General features: G+C 45.8%; 1 protein-coding gene across 2 annotated transcripts in view; it reads right to left on the bottom strand.

Annotated features, from left to right (window-relative positions):
- The window catches only part of cfap44 (cilia and flagella associated protein 44), a 218,205-nt gene that overhangs the window by 90,614 nt on the left and 116,138 nt on the right, over window positions 1-11,453 (bottom strand). For both annotated transcript variants that reach the window (XM_078232289.1, XM_078232290.1), the window contains exons 15-16: window positions 10,389-10,538; window positions 1,526-1,765 (exon numbers count right to left, since the gene is read on the bottom strand). In XM_078232289.1, the coding sequence (XP_078088415.1) occupies window positions 1,526-1,765; window positions 10,389-10,538 (390 nt within the window). The remainder of the gene's footprint in view (window positions 1-1,525; window positions 1,766-10,388; window positions 10,539-11,453) is intronic.

The following is an 11,453-nucleotide window of genomic DNA, read 5'->3' as shown; positions in this document are numbered from 1 at the left end:
AGTGGGGCCTTGAGGGCAATGTGGGTGCAGTCGATGGCACCCTGTACATGAGGCATCCTCGCAATGGCCGTGAACCCTGCAGCCCAGGCTTCCTGCTGGGCCCGGTCCAGGTTAAATTTGATGCCAGGGCATACGGGGCTTCCATGACCTGCTTGACACAGGTACAGGTGTGCACAGCTGACTGGGAAATGCAGGGACAGGAGGGTGTGACTGCGAGTCAGGCTGGTAAGAGGACCCAGAGGGCAGAAGGGCAGGTTGTCAGCCTCTGCAACTGTCCAATAGGTTGGATGTTCTCTCAGCTTGCTTGGATGAGAGCAGGGGCTGCAGAGTGGATGAGTAGTCTGACCATGGCACCGTGATACAGGTAGCCATTCAGGTGAGGAGAGTGAACAGGAATATAGTGGTAGTCGGAAACAGTATAGTGACACTGTTCTCTGCAGCAAAGAATAGGAGTCCAGAAGGCTTTTGTTGTCTGCCTGGTGCCAGGATGGGGAGAGACCGGACAAGAGGAGGGTAGATGGAGTCAAGATAGGAAGCCATGAGTTTTGTGGGGCAGGGACAGGCTGACACGATGGGTTTACCAGGATATTCCTGTTTGTAGATTTTTGAATAAGGTAGGAATGGGCTGTGAGGGGTTGGAGGACAATAAGGTTGGAAGCTGTAGAGGGCAGATCTCCAGAGGCGATTGAGGTCAGTTCAGTGACCATCCTGGAAATTATGGCTTGATGTTTAGTGGTGGGTCATGATCCAGAGGGAGGTAAGAAGAAGTGTCTGAGAGCTGGTGCTCAACCTCTGTGAGGTAGTGGTCAGTACACCAGATGTGCAGAGTGTTTTCTAAATTGTAAGAAATTAGAAAGTGTAGATGTACAAAGGAACCTGAGTGTCCTTGTCCATAATTCACTGAAGACCAGCATGCAGGTGTAGCAAGCTATTAGGAAGGCTAATGGAATGTTAGCCTTTATCGTAAGAGGATTTGAGTACAGAAGTATTGAAGTCTTGCTTCAATTTATAGAGGCTTGGTTAGACGGCAGCTGGAGTACTGTGTGCAGTTTTGGTCCATGATTATGTTTAGCAAAGTGCTGCACTGGTTTGTTGTTACTTTCTGCAATTTGGCAGACCAGGAAACTCTCCCACTGCCTGCCATCAGGCGTATTGGAAGGATTTACAGGGTGATGATCAACCTGTTTGGCTGCATTATGCACGCACTTTCAATGGCCATCAAGCCTTGAAGCAGGACTTGAACCCAGAGTTTCTGGCCCAGAGGTAGGGATGTGACCATTGCACCACAATACTTCCTTTTTCCTTATTAATTTTATAAAAATCATTCATAATTTTGAACACCTCTATTTAATTTCCCCTTAACCTTCTTTACTCCAAGGAGTTTCTCGAGTCTCTCCATATCCCTGGTGACATTGTAGCAAATCTCCTCTGCACCCTCTGTATAGCCTGAATGTCTAATTATCAGGCATCTTAGACCTTGGGAATCTGTCTGACTCATAGTTTTTTTCCGATAATCGGAACTTACCACAGACAGCCAGAATTGCCCTGGATTTGAGTAGAAACCACACAATATGGCATTTGGTTCGGGAGGAACATAGATCATCGGGAGTGGCTCCTCTTCCTCCTCTTCTTCCTCTTCCTCCTCTTCCTCAGTCGCCAATTCGGGATTTTCTTCAGCCATTTCCTTCTTTTTTTGGAGTCTTTCTTGCTTTTCTTTCTCTTTTTGTTCCTTTATCTCCTGCCTCCGCATAATCTCTGCATTTCTCTATCACAACAAAGCAGACATAATTATATTGATTAGAAATAGTCATAATCTCAGTTTATTACCAAACATTAACACACCCTTAGTTCAGTTTTTACTCTTTTTCACCTATAAAGTCCATTTCTATTTGTCTTGAAGACAGTAGGAGTCAACCCAACAGCCCCGATACATTTATGTGACATCAGGATCTCATTATGCTTCTTTTCTTTTGTTTCCCACATCACAGTTGATAGGTTAGTTGACTGGGTGGCAAGGAAACCAGGAGGCTACAATTAGGGACCTTTTAGGAATAGTCCCTCATAATGATGATTGTGGGGTAACTATTAGTTGGGGGATCGGGGTGGGGTGAGGGGAGCATTAACTGCAGTCAGCATAAGGGAGGTCAGTGGTTTGCTTGAGGGGGACAGAGAAAGATCTCTTGGCCATCCTAGCTCACAACAATACCATAAAAAGCACTCGCCTATTAGGCTGTTCCATTTTTCTATTTGCTGCTGGGTTTCCTGAGACTGAACACTTGGTGGACAACCACTACATTTATATTAGGGCTCCAATTACAGCATGGAGCCCGAGTTAAATATAATAATAAAGTGATCCTCTCCAAGAAGCTACTCACAAGCCCGATGGCCCTGCATCCTAGGGTCTGAAAAGAAGTGAATGCAAGGATATTGGTGCATTGGTTCTAATCTTCCAAAATTCCCTAGATTTGGGAAAGGCTCCAGTGGATTGGAAAATCGCAAATGCAACACCTCTACTCAAGAAAGGAGGAGGTGACAGAAAGCAGGATATTTTAGACAGATAGCTAATATCTGCCATTAAGAAAATGGTAGAACCCATTATTAAAGAGATAGTAGCAGGATAATTAAAAAATCATAATGCAATCAAATAGGATCGACATGGCTTTATGGAAGAGTTATTTATTTGAGTTCTTGCGGATTTAACAAGCAGGGTGGATAAAGGGGGACCACTAGATGTAATGTATTTGATCTCCGAAAGGCATTTGATAAGAGGTTATTGCAAAAGATGATTTCATGTTGTTGGTGTTAATATATTAGCATGGATAGAGGATTGGCTAACTGATGGGAAATAGAGGGTTGAATTTCACAAGAGGTGTGGGGACCTCAATGTCCTGGTAAAAAGCGGGTGCTGAGTCCAGCAACAGATGCTGGTTGGCAATTTTACCACAGACAGCCTCCTAATTGATTGCCCGTGTGCCTGACAGCTGGCAAGCTCCTCTTGCTGCCAGTCTAGTCAGAGAGCAGACAGCTCTGAAGCCTCAGCGTTGCCAGTGGGGAGAGGAGTCACGGCTGCCTCTGTTTAGTAAAAGGATTTCCCATGTAACTGGGCAGGTAACCCTGCTGATAGCAAAATGCTGAAGGCCACTTTGTGACCTTTAATTTTGTACATTGGCTGCCCATCTCCTTGGAACAAACAGCCTCTCAGCGTCTGGTCCCATGGTCAGTAGAATAAATGCCCAATGGTGGGAACACATCAGGAAGCAAATCTAACCCCGCCCCGGGCGCTTGTCCACAGAGTTGGGATAAATGGGTTGTGTTCAGGTTGTCAAACTTAGACTAGTGGAGTACCACAGGGTTCAATGATAAGGCTTCAACCATGTACAATATATATTCATGACTTGGATAAAAGGACAGAATGTATGATCACCAAATTTTCCGATGAAACTATGAAAGGTAGTAACACATGTTGTGAAGAGGAAGCAAAAGGCTGGATTTTCGTCGTCGAGATGGATAGCTGGAGTCGGGTATGAGAGGCAAATGAGAGAGGTTGAGGGGCTTAGAGTGGCATGGAGTGTTTGTGGGGTCATGGACAGGGGGATTAGTTAGAGGGGTGTATGTTTGCATGGAGGGCATGAGGGACAATGGGAATATGTGGTGGAAGAGGGAGGCAGTGTGTGCAAAATTAGGTGGCATGAATTGGCCGATTCGTTTTGGGAGATTTTTGGCTGTTAGTGATTTTGTTTGCAATTATATGCTTCAACTGCTCTGCTTGCAATGTCATTGTGCCCTCTTCCCATTAGCTTATCTGGTAAATAGTTGAGGCCACAACACAAATCCCTGTGCCAATTACAGTACCTGACCATAATCCTTATTGTTTCCTGTCACTCAGTGAATCCCCTAACCAGTCAATAGTTTGCCTTTAATTTTATGAACTTCAACTTGAGCTCAGTCTCATGAGGAATTTTATCAAACGTTTCCTAACAGCCAGACATTCTCTTGTCCCCAACTTTAGTCACCTTCTCAAAATCTTTCTCCCTCTAGGTACCATGGACTTCCATTGGATTGGTCCATGATTATGATTGGCTCGATTGCCTTCTGCAGATGGCTGGCCAGGAAACTCTCCTGCTCTTGCCGCCTGCCGTCAGGGGCATTGGAAGGATTTACAGGCTGACTATCAACCTTTTTAGGCACGTTGTGAACAAACCCTGCATGGCCATCAGCTCCCAGAGCGGAAATTGAACCCGGAGCTTCTGGGCCAGATGTTAGGGCGCTACCCACTGTGCCACAATAATTCATCAAATTCATCAGGCATGTCCCATTCATGAGAAATACAAGCTGACTCTCTCTGATCAACTGAAAATTTCCAAGGTGTTCAGTGATTATATCCTTGGCTAGAATTTTCCAGTGGTCCACATTGTTTCTAAACACCCTTTTTTTCTCTAATATGATTGTAAAATTGTAATTATTTTGATACCCAATGTAAATTTCTGCATATACTCCCTTTGTGTAGCTCTCTTCCTATCTGTTTTGTCACCTTTCTCTGTTTTTCATCTCTTGCAGTCACCAGGATCTGTACTACATTCGCATTTTTGTGGGTTTCCGTTTTTATTTTTCTTTTGCCCTTTACCCCTTTCATCATCTGTGGTTATTCTTTCTGGGCAAGTAGAGCTCTTGTCACCGAGAGGAATAAACTGCTTCTGTAATATTAAATTCTTATTTAACAACTCCCAGTGATCTTTTGTTAATTTACCTAGTTACAGATACGTCCAATTTACTGTGGACATCCTCTACCTCGTTCATGTTAGGTAGCCATAAATCTAGAATCTAGTAGCTTTTTTATGTTTCTCCTTTCAGACACAACACTGATCATTAATAAATAAATGTTCACACACTGTCGACTCAACCTGGCTCATTACTTATTACTAAATCTAATCTGGTCTGTCCCTTTATTAGTTCTAGCTCATGTTTATTGTAGAAAACTACCTTGACCTAGTCTGCTTGTCTCAATCTATATGCAAGTTAACATCCCTCATTAAAGCAATTCTGCTTTTACTACATGCTAGTCTAATCTCTGCAGTTATACATTCTGCCACTTCAAGGTTTCTATACACAACAGCATAGTTGCATAGTGGTAATGCTTCTGGAATAATATTCACGAAGGCCTGGTTAATGCTCTGGTGGGATAAGTTCAAATCCCACCAGAGCAACTGGGGGAATTCAAATTTCAGTTGCTACAGCTGTACAGGGTTTTAATTAGACCACATTTGGAGCACTGTGTAGAGTTTAGGCCTCCTTACTTAAGAAAGGATATAATTATATTAGCGGTACCGAGAAAGTCCACTCAACTGATTCCTGGGGTGAAGGGGTCATCTTCTGAGGAAAGATTGAATAGTTCGGGCCTGCACCCATTGGAGTTTAGAAGAAAGAGTTAATTTTATTGAAACATATCAGATCCTGAGGGGACTTGACAGGGAGGATGCTGAGAGGATGTTTCCCCGTGTGGGCGATTGTAGAGTGAATGGGACATGGTTTAAAAATTCAAGGTCTCACATGAGACTGAGATGGGGTGAATTATTTCCTCTCAGAGAGTCATTGGTTTGTGGAATTCTCTTGCCTGGAGCGCAGTGGAGGCAGAGTCATTTAATATAGTGAAGACTGAGTTAGATGTTTGATGAACATGGGAGGGGGACAGAAAGGAAAATAGACTCCAGGCAACAGTTAGATCAGTCATGATCTTTATTGAATGGTAGAGCAGGTTTGAGGGGCCAACTGGCCGGCTCCTGATCCTAATTCTTGTGTTCATTGCAGTCATACGATTCTTCTCAATTTCTCAAATTCTATTCAAAGTTTCCACTGCCTGCTTGCCTTTTGTTACATCTTCTCTTAGTACTGAAGTCATTTCATCCTCAATTATTAAGGCTATTCCTGCCCCTTCTCCCAGTTTCCCTACCCTTCCTTTCAAAACTGACACATTCAGCCCCCAAGCCTGAGTGTCTTGCAGCAATGTCTGAACAATGGCTATCATGTCAGACTCTCTAAATTGAGCTTGTGGATCCATTTCACTCAATTTATTCCTTATAATTTGTGAGTTTGTATAAAGGATGCTTTTATCAAGCTACCAGCACTAACCCCTGGGATGTGACACTTAGGGGAGGCAATGGCGCACTGGACTTGTAATCCAGAGACCCAGGGTAATGGTCCGGCGACCTGGGTTTGATGATGACACCATGACAGACGGTGAAATTTGGGGCTCGATTCTCCCATTGCAGCCCACAATTTTTCTGGCGGGTCGGTTGGGAGATGCGTGTCGGCCATTTTGTGGTTTCCCGCGAGCTTTTACAACCCATGTGCATCTTCCAACCGGAAGAAAACGGCGCCGTCAGGAACGCGCAGAAGTCCGGCGGGAAGTGAGGTAAGTCTTTTGAATATGTTTTAAATATATTTCAAATGTAATTTAAATGTGATTATTGGGCCTTGCATGGAACTTGCCGGGCGCAATAGCATCTCCCACTCTGCCAGGAGTACTTCATTCCGGCGGGGTTTAGAGCAGCTCCCCACATTTGGGGAACTAGCGGGAGACCCCGCCGGAGTAAACGGGGGACAATCGGGTTAGGATTAGCGTTAGGGTTAGGGTTAGCCTATTCGCACCAGAGTCTGACAGCTCTGGAACTCTGCACATGCGCAGTGGTTCTGATTTGTCAGTCTCCCCCCAGGGCCCCCGCAGTGCTGCCCCTGCAGCCTCCCCTCCCATGGCCGGATCACGGTCCCCAAAACAATTTCCGGGTCAACCCTGACCCCATCCCACCCCGGAGCACCCAGATGTCCAGCCCCTCCCCTCCCTCAGCAATGGTGATTTCCCCTCCCAACCCGCTGACCACCCCCCCCCCACCCCACCCCCCCACCCCACCCCCCCACCGGGAGGCAGGCCCCCACCACCCCCAGCAGCCCACTGCCCCCGCCCTGCAGGCCGCCCCAATCGCTGGCCTCCCTCCAGTCCAGACCGATCCCAATGCAGAGTGGCAATGGGACCCCCCACCCCACCAATCGCCCCTAGGCCCCGCAGTGGCTGGGTGGTGGGGGGGTGGTGCCCCCGGGCATGTGCGCCCTGGCAGTGCCAGCCTGTGCCCCCGGCACTGCCCAAGGGGCAAAGTGCCCATGCCCAGGGGGTACCTTAGCACTGCCCACCAGGCATCAGGCAGTGCCAAGGGGGTGGGGCCTATTGTGTGCAGAGCCCAAGGGGTGATTGGTGGGGGTGGAGGGGGGTCCTGCTGCCACTTTGCGTTGGGATTGGTCTGGGCAGGAGGGAGGCCAGCGGTTGGGATGGCTGGGGGGATGGGGTGGGTGAGCTGGACATCGGGCCGCTCCGCGGCGGTGGGCGGGGGGGGGGGGGGGGGGGGGGGGGGGGGCGGGGGCGGGCAGGGCTGGCCCAGGAATTGTTGTGGAGGCCGCGATCCGGCCATGGGTGGGGGGGCTGCAGGGTCAGCACTGCGGGAGTCCTGGGCTGGCCACCGATCGAGCTGGCCAGCAAACGGGGAGACCGACAGATTGGGGCCACTGTGCATGCGCAGAGTTCCAGAACTTTCAGACTCCGGCGTGAATAGGTCCCACCCCCCTGGGTTTTTAATGAGATTTCCGATTGTGACCTTTGCATTGCACAGAGTGCGGAGATTCAGGTCTGAGGCTGCACTGGGAAAACAGTCGTGATCTGGAACAGTTTTCCCACCAATTCAGCATTTTTGGGAGAAACGGCCCCTTGAATTCAATTTTTACAAACTTCTGGAATTAAAAGTCTAATTATGACTATTATTGAATGTTGTAAAAACCCATCTGATTCCATTGTTACCTTGTCTGGCCTCCATGTGACTCCAGATCCACAACAATGTTGTCGACTTTTAAATAGAATGGATCAACAAGCCACTCAACACCATCTTCTCAAGAGCAATTAAAGATGGGCAACAAATGTTGGCCCTACCAGCGACAGCCACATACCATGAAATATTTTTAAAAACTTGCATACACTTCTTTAATCCAAAAAATATCCATTTACCCTAACCCTTACGATTTTTTATTCATGCTTCTATATTTCCTTATATAATGTAAACCTGAAGGGTCTTGTGAGACACCTTAACAAATGCCTTCTTAACTTCCATATATTACATTTATTGTACTCTCTTTATCTATCCAACCAGTTCCTCAAAAACAAACTGTTAATTTTGTCATAAAAATTGAAACATGTTAAAAAGTTAAAGTTAATTTATTAGTCATAGAGTCATAGAGGTTTACAGCATGGAAACAGGCCCTTCGGCCCAACTTGTCCATGCCGCCCCTTTTTTTTTAAACCCCTAAGCTAATCCCAATTGCCCGCATTTGGCCCATATCCCTCTATACCCATCGTATCCATGTAACTATCTAAATGCTTTTTAAAAGATAAAATTGTACCCGCCTCTACTACTACCTCTGGCAGCTTGTTCCAATCACTCACAACCCTCTGTGTGAAAAAAATTGCCCCTCTGGATACTTTTGTATCTCTCCCCTCTCACCTTAAACCTATGCCCTCTAGTTTTAGACTTCCCTACCTTTGGGAAAAGATATTGACTATCTACCTTGTCTATGCCCCTCATTATTTTATAGACCTCTATAAGGTCACCCCTCAGCCTCCTACGCTCCAGAGAAAAATGTCCCAGTCTATTCAGCCTCTCCTTATAACTCAATCCATCAAGTCCCGGTAGCATTCCTAGTAAATCTTTTCTGCACTCTTTCTAGTTTAATAATATCCTTTCTATAATAAGGTGAGCAGAACTGTACACAGTATTCCAAGTGTGGCCTTACCAATGTCTTGTACAACTTCAACAAGACGTCCCGACTCCTGTATTCAACGTTCTGACCGATGAAACCAAGCATGCTGAATGCCTTCTTCACCACTCTGTCCACCTGTGACTCCACTTTCAAGGAGCTATGAACATGTACCCCTAGATCTCTTTGTTCTGTAACTCTCCCCAACGCCCTACCATTAACTGAGTAAGTCCTGCCCTGGTTCAATCTATCAAAATGCATCACCTCGCATTTGTCTAAATTAAACTCCATCTGCCATTTGTCAGCCCACTGGCCCAATTGATCAAGATCCCATTGCAATTGGAGATAACTTTCTTCACTGTCCACTATGCCACCAATCTTGGTGTCATCTGCAAACTTACTAACCTGCCCCCCTATATTCTCATCCAAATCATTAATATAAATGACAAATAACAGTGGGCCCAGCACTGATCCCTGAGGCACACCGCTGGTCACAGGCCTCCAGTTTGAAAAACAACTCTCTACAACCACCCTCTGGCTTCTGTCAAGAAGCCAATTTTGTATCCATTTAGATACCTCACCCTGGATCCCGTGAGGTTTAACTTTATGCAACAACCTACAATGCGGTAAATTGTCAAAGGCTAATCACCTTGTCAAAACCTAGTCACAAGTAAGGCTTACATTAGCACTGCAATGAAGTTACTGTGCCACAGTCTGGCACCTGTTCGGGTCAATGCACCTAACCAGCACGTCTTTCAGAATGTGGGAGGAAACCGGAGCACCCGGAGGAAACCACGCAGACACGGGGAGAACTTGCAAACTCCACACAGACAGTGATCCAAGCCAGGAATCGAACCTGGGTCTCTGGCGCTGTGAAGCAGCAGTGCTAACCATTGTGCTACCGTGCCGATAGTGTAGCGATAATTAGGCCATCACCTAATTTTCCAGCACCTTCCAGAAGGTGCTGGAAAAACTCAGCAGGTCTACTTGGCAGCATCTACAGAAATAGAAAAAGACACCAAAATCTTGCTGCAATTCAATCTGCTGGTATCTAGTCCAGCTGATAGTGCACCCCCGACTGCAAGAGTTGCGACCAACGGGAAACGACAGGACCATAAGATCCCATTGCCAGCAAGCGTGTACCACCTCCCATCGCTGCGAAGCATGCCACAGAGTGGGAGAAAAGTCCCACCCAGGGTTAACGTTTTGAGTCCTATGACTCTTCTTCAAAGCTGAACTCAAAACATTAACTCTATTTCTCTCTCCACAGATGCTGCCAGACCTTATGCCTTTTCCAGCACTTTTTGTCTTTATTTCAGATGTCCAGCATCCACAGTATTTTGCTTATATATTAATTTTGTCAAACTTGACCTGTGTCTATCAGATCAACTACTAGCAGAAGTTTGGAATGGGCCTACAGAATACAGTTTATGCACAAAAAGTTAAGAATTTCTGAGAAGAGGGTGCCGATTTTGGCTTAACCCTTTACGTGTCGATTTACATGTTGGTCCTGTGCATTGTCACTTTTCAGAGCAGCCCATTTTGATAGTTTGTGGTAATAGGTGTGGTAATAGGTGCAACAAACGATGCAGAATTACCTCTATGCTAGATCGGATGCTCTTGAAGTGGAAGTACTTCTTTGGTATGGGAATCTCAAACGTTAAAGTTGTATCTAGTTCCTGGAGCTCTGGAAGTGCAGTTTGAACTACATAACCATTTTCACAAAATATGAGCAACACAGTTGTCTCCTAATGGATAGAAAATAAATAAAACAATAACATTACATTAGATTGTCACCGGACAAGACTTTTACACACATAAAGCATAAAGAAGCACAGGCTAGATATTCCGTTCAGGCAGTGGTACAAAACCAGCCAGTATAAAGTACACAGGCGCTAATGTTTAATCCCACTGGCTGGGAAGTACCTGAATATCCTGCACTAGGTATAATGGGTGGCTGATCTGATAACACTGTTTTGCAGGATGACCAGAGGTCCTGGTCTTGCCAAGACAAGCCTAACTTTTTATTTAATGTCCTGACAATTTCCGGAAGTAGTTCAAACATCACCTTTTCCCTTTTCGGAAAATTGGGCCTGGGAGGGGGAGAAAATCTGGGAAATTTTGCCTTTCTTCCTGTGTGAACTCATCATATCACATTGCATTAGACACAGCAGACCTGTCTCCACCCACCCTCACTGCTGCATTGATGTCTCCAAATGAGCTGTGACTAGCCTTTTGGTGTCAACAGCTCCATTGCTGATGAAGGATCTTATACAATCAATAGAACAGACACCAAATACAGACCCAGACGCACAGACACAAAATACAGATCCAGACACATAGACACAAAATACAGATCCAGATGCACAGACACAAAATACAGATCCAGACGCACAGACACAAAATACAGACCCAGACACAGACACAAAATACAGACCCAGACGCATAGACACAAAATACAGACCCAGACACATAGACACAAAATACAGACCCAGACGCACAGACACAAAACACAGACCCAGACACATAGACACAAAATACAGACCCAGACACATAGACACAAAATACAGACCCAGACACATAGACACAAAATACAGACCCAGACGCATAGACACAAAATACAGACCCAGACGCACAGACACAAAACACAGACCCAGACATAT

This window comes from Mustelus asterias, chromosome 17, assembly GCF_964213995.1.
Source record: "Mustelus asterias chromosome 17, sMusAst1.hap1.1, whole genome shotgun sequence".
NCBI lineage: Eukaryota > Metazoa > Chordata > Chondrichthyes > Carcharhiniformes > Triakidae > Mustelus > Mustelus asterias.
Note: the sequence above shows the minus strand (reverse complement) of the source record. Positions and strands in the feature narration are given on the sequence as shown.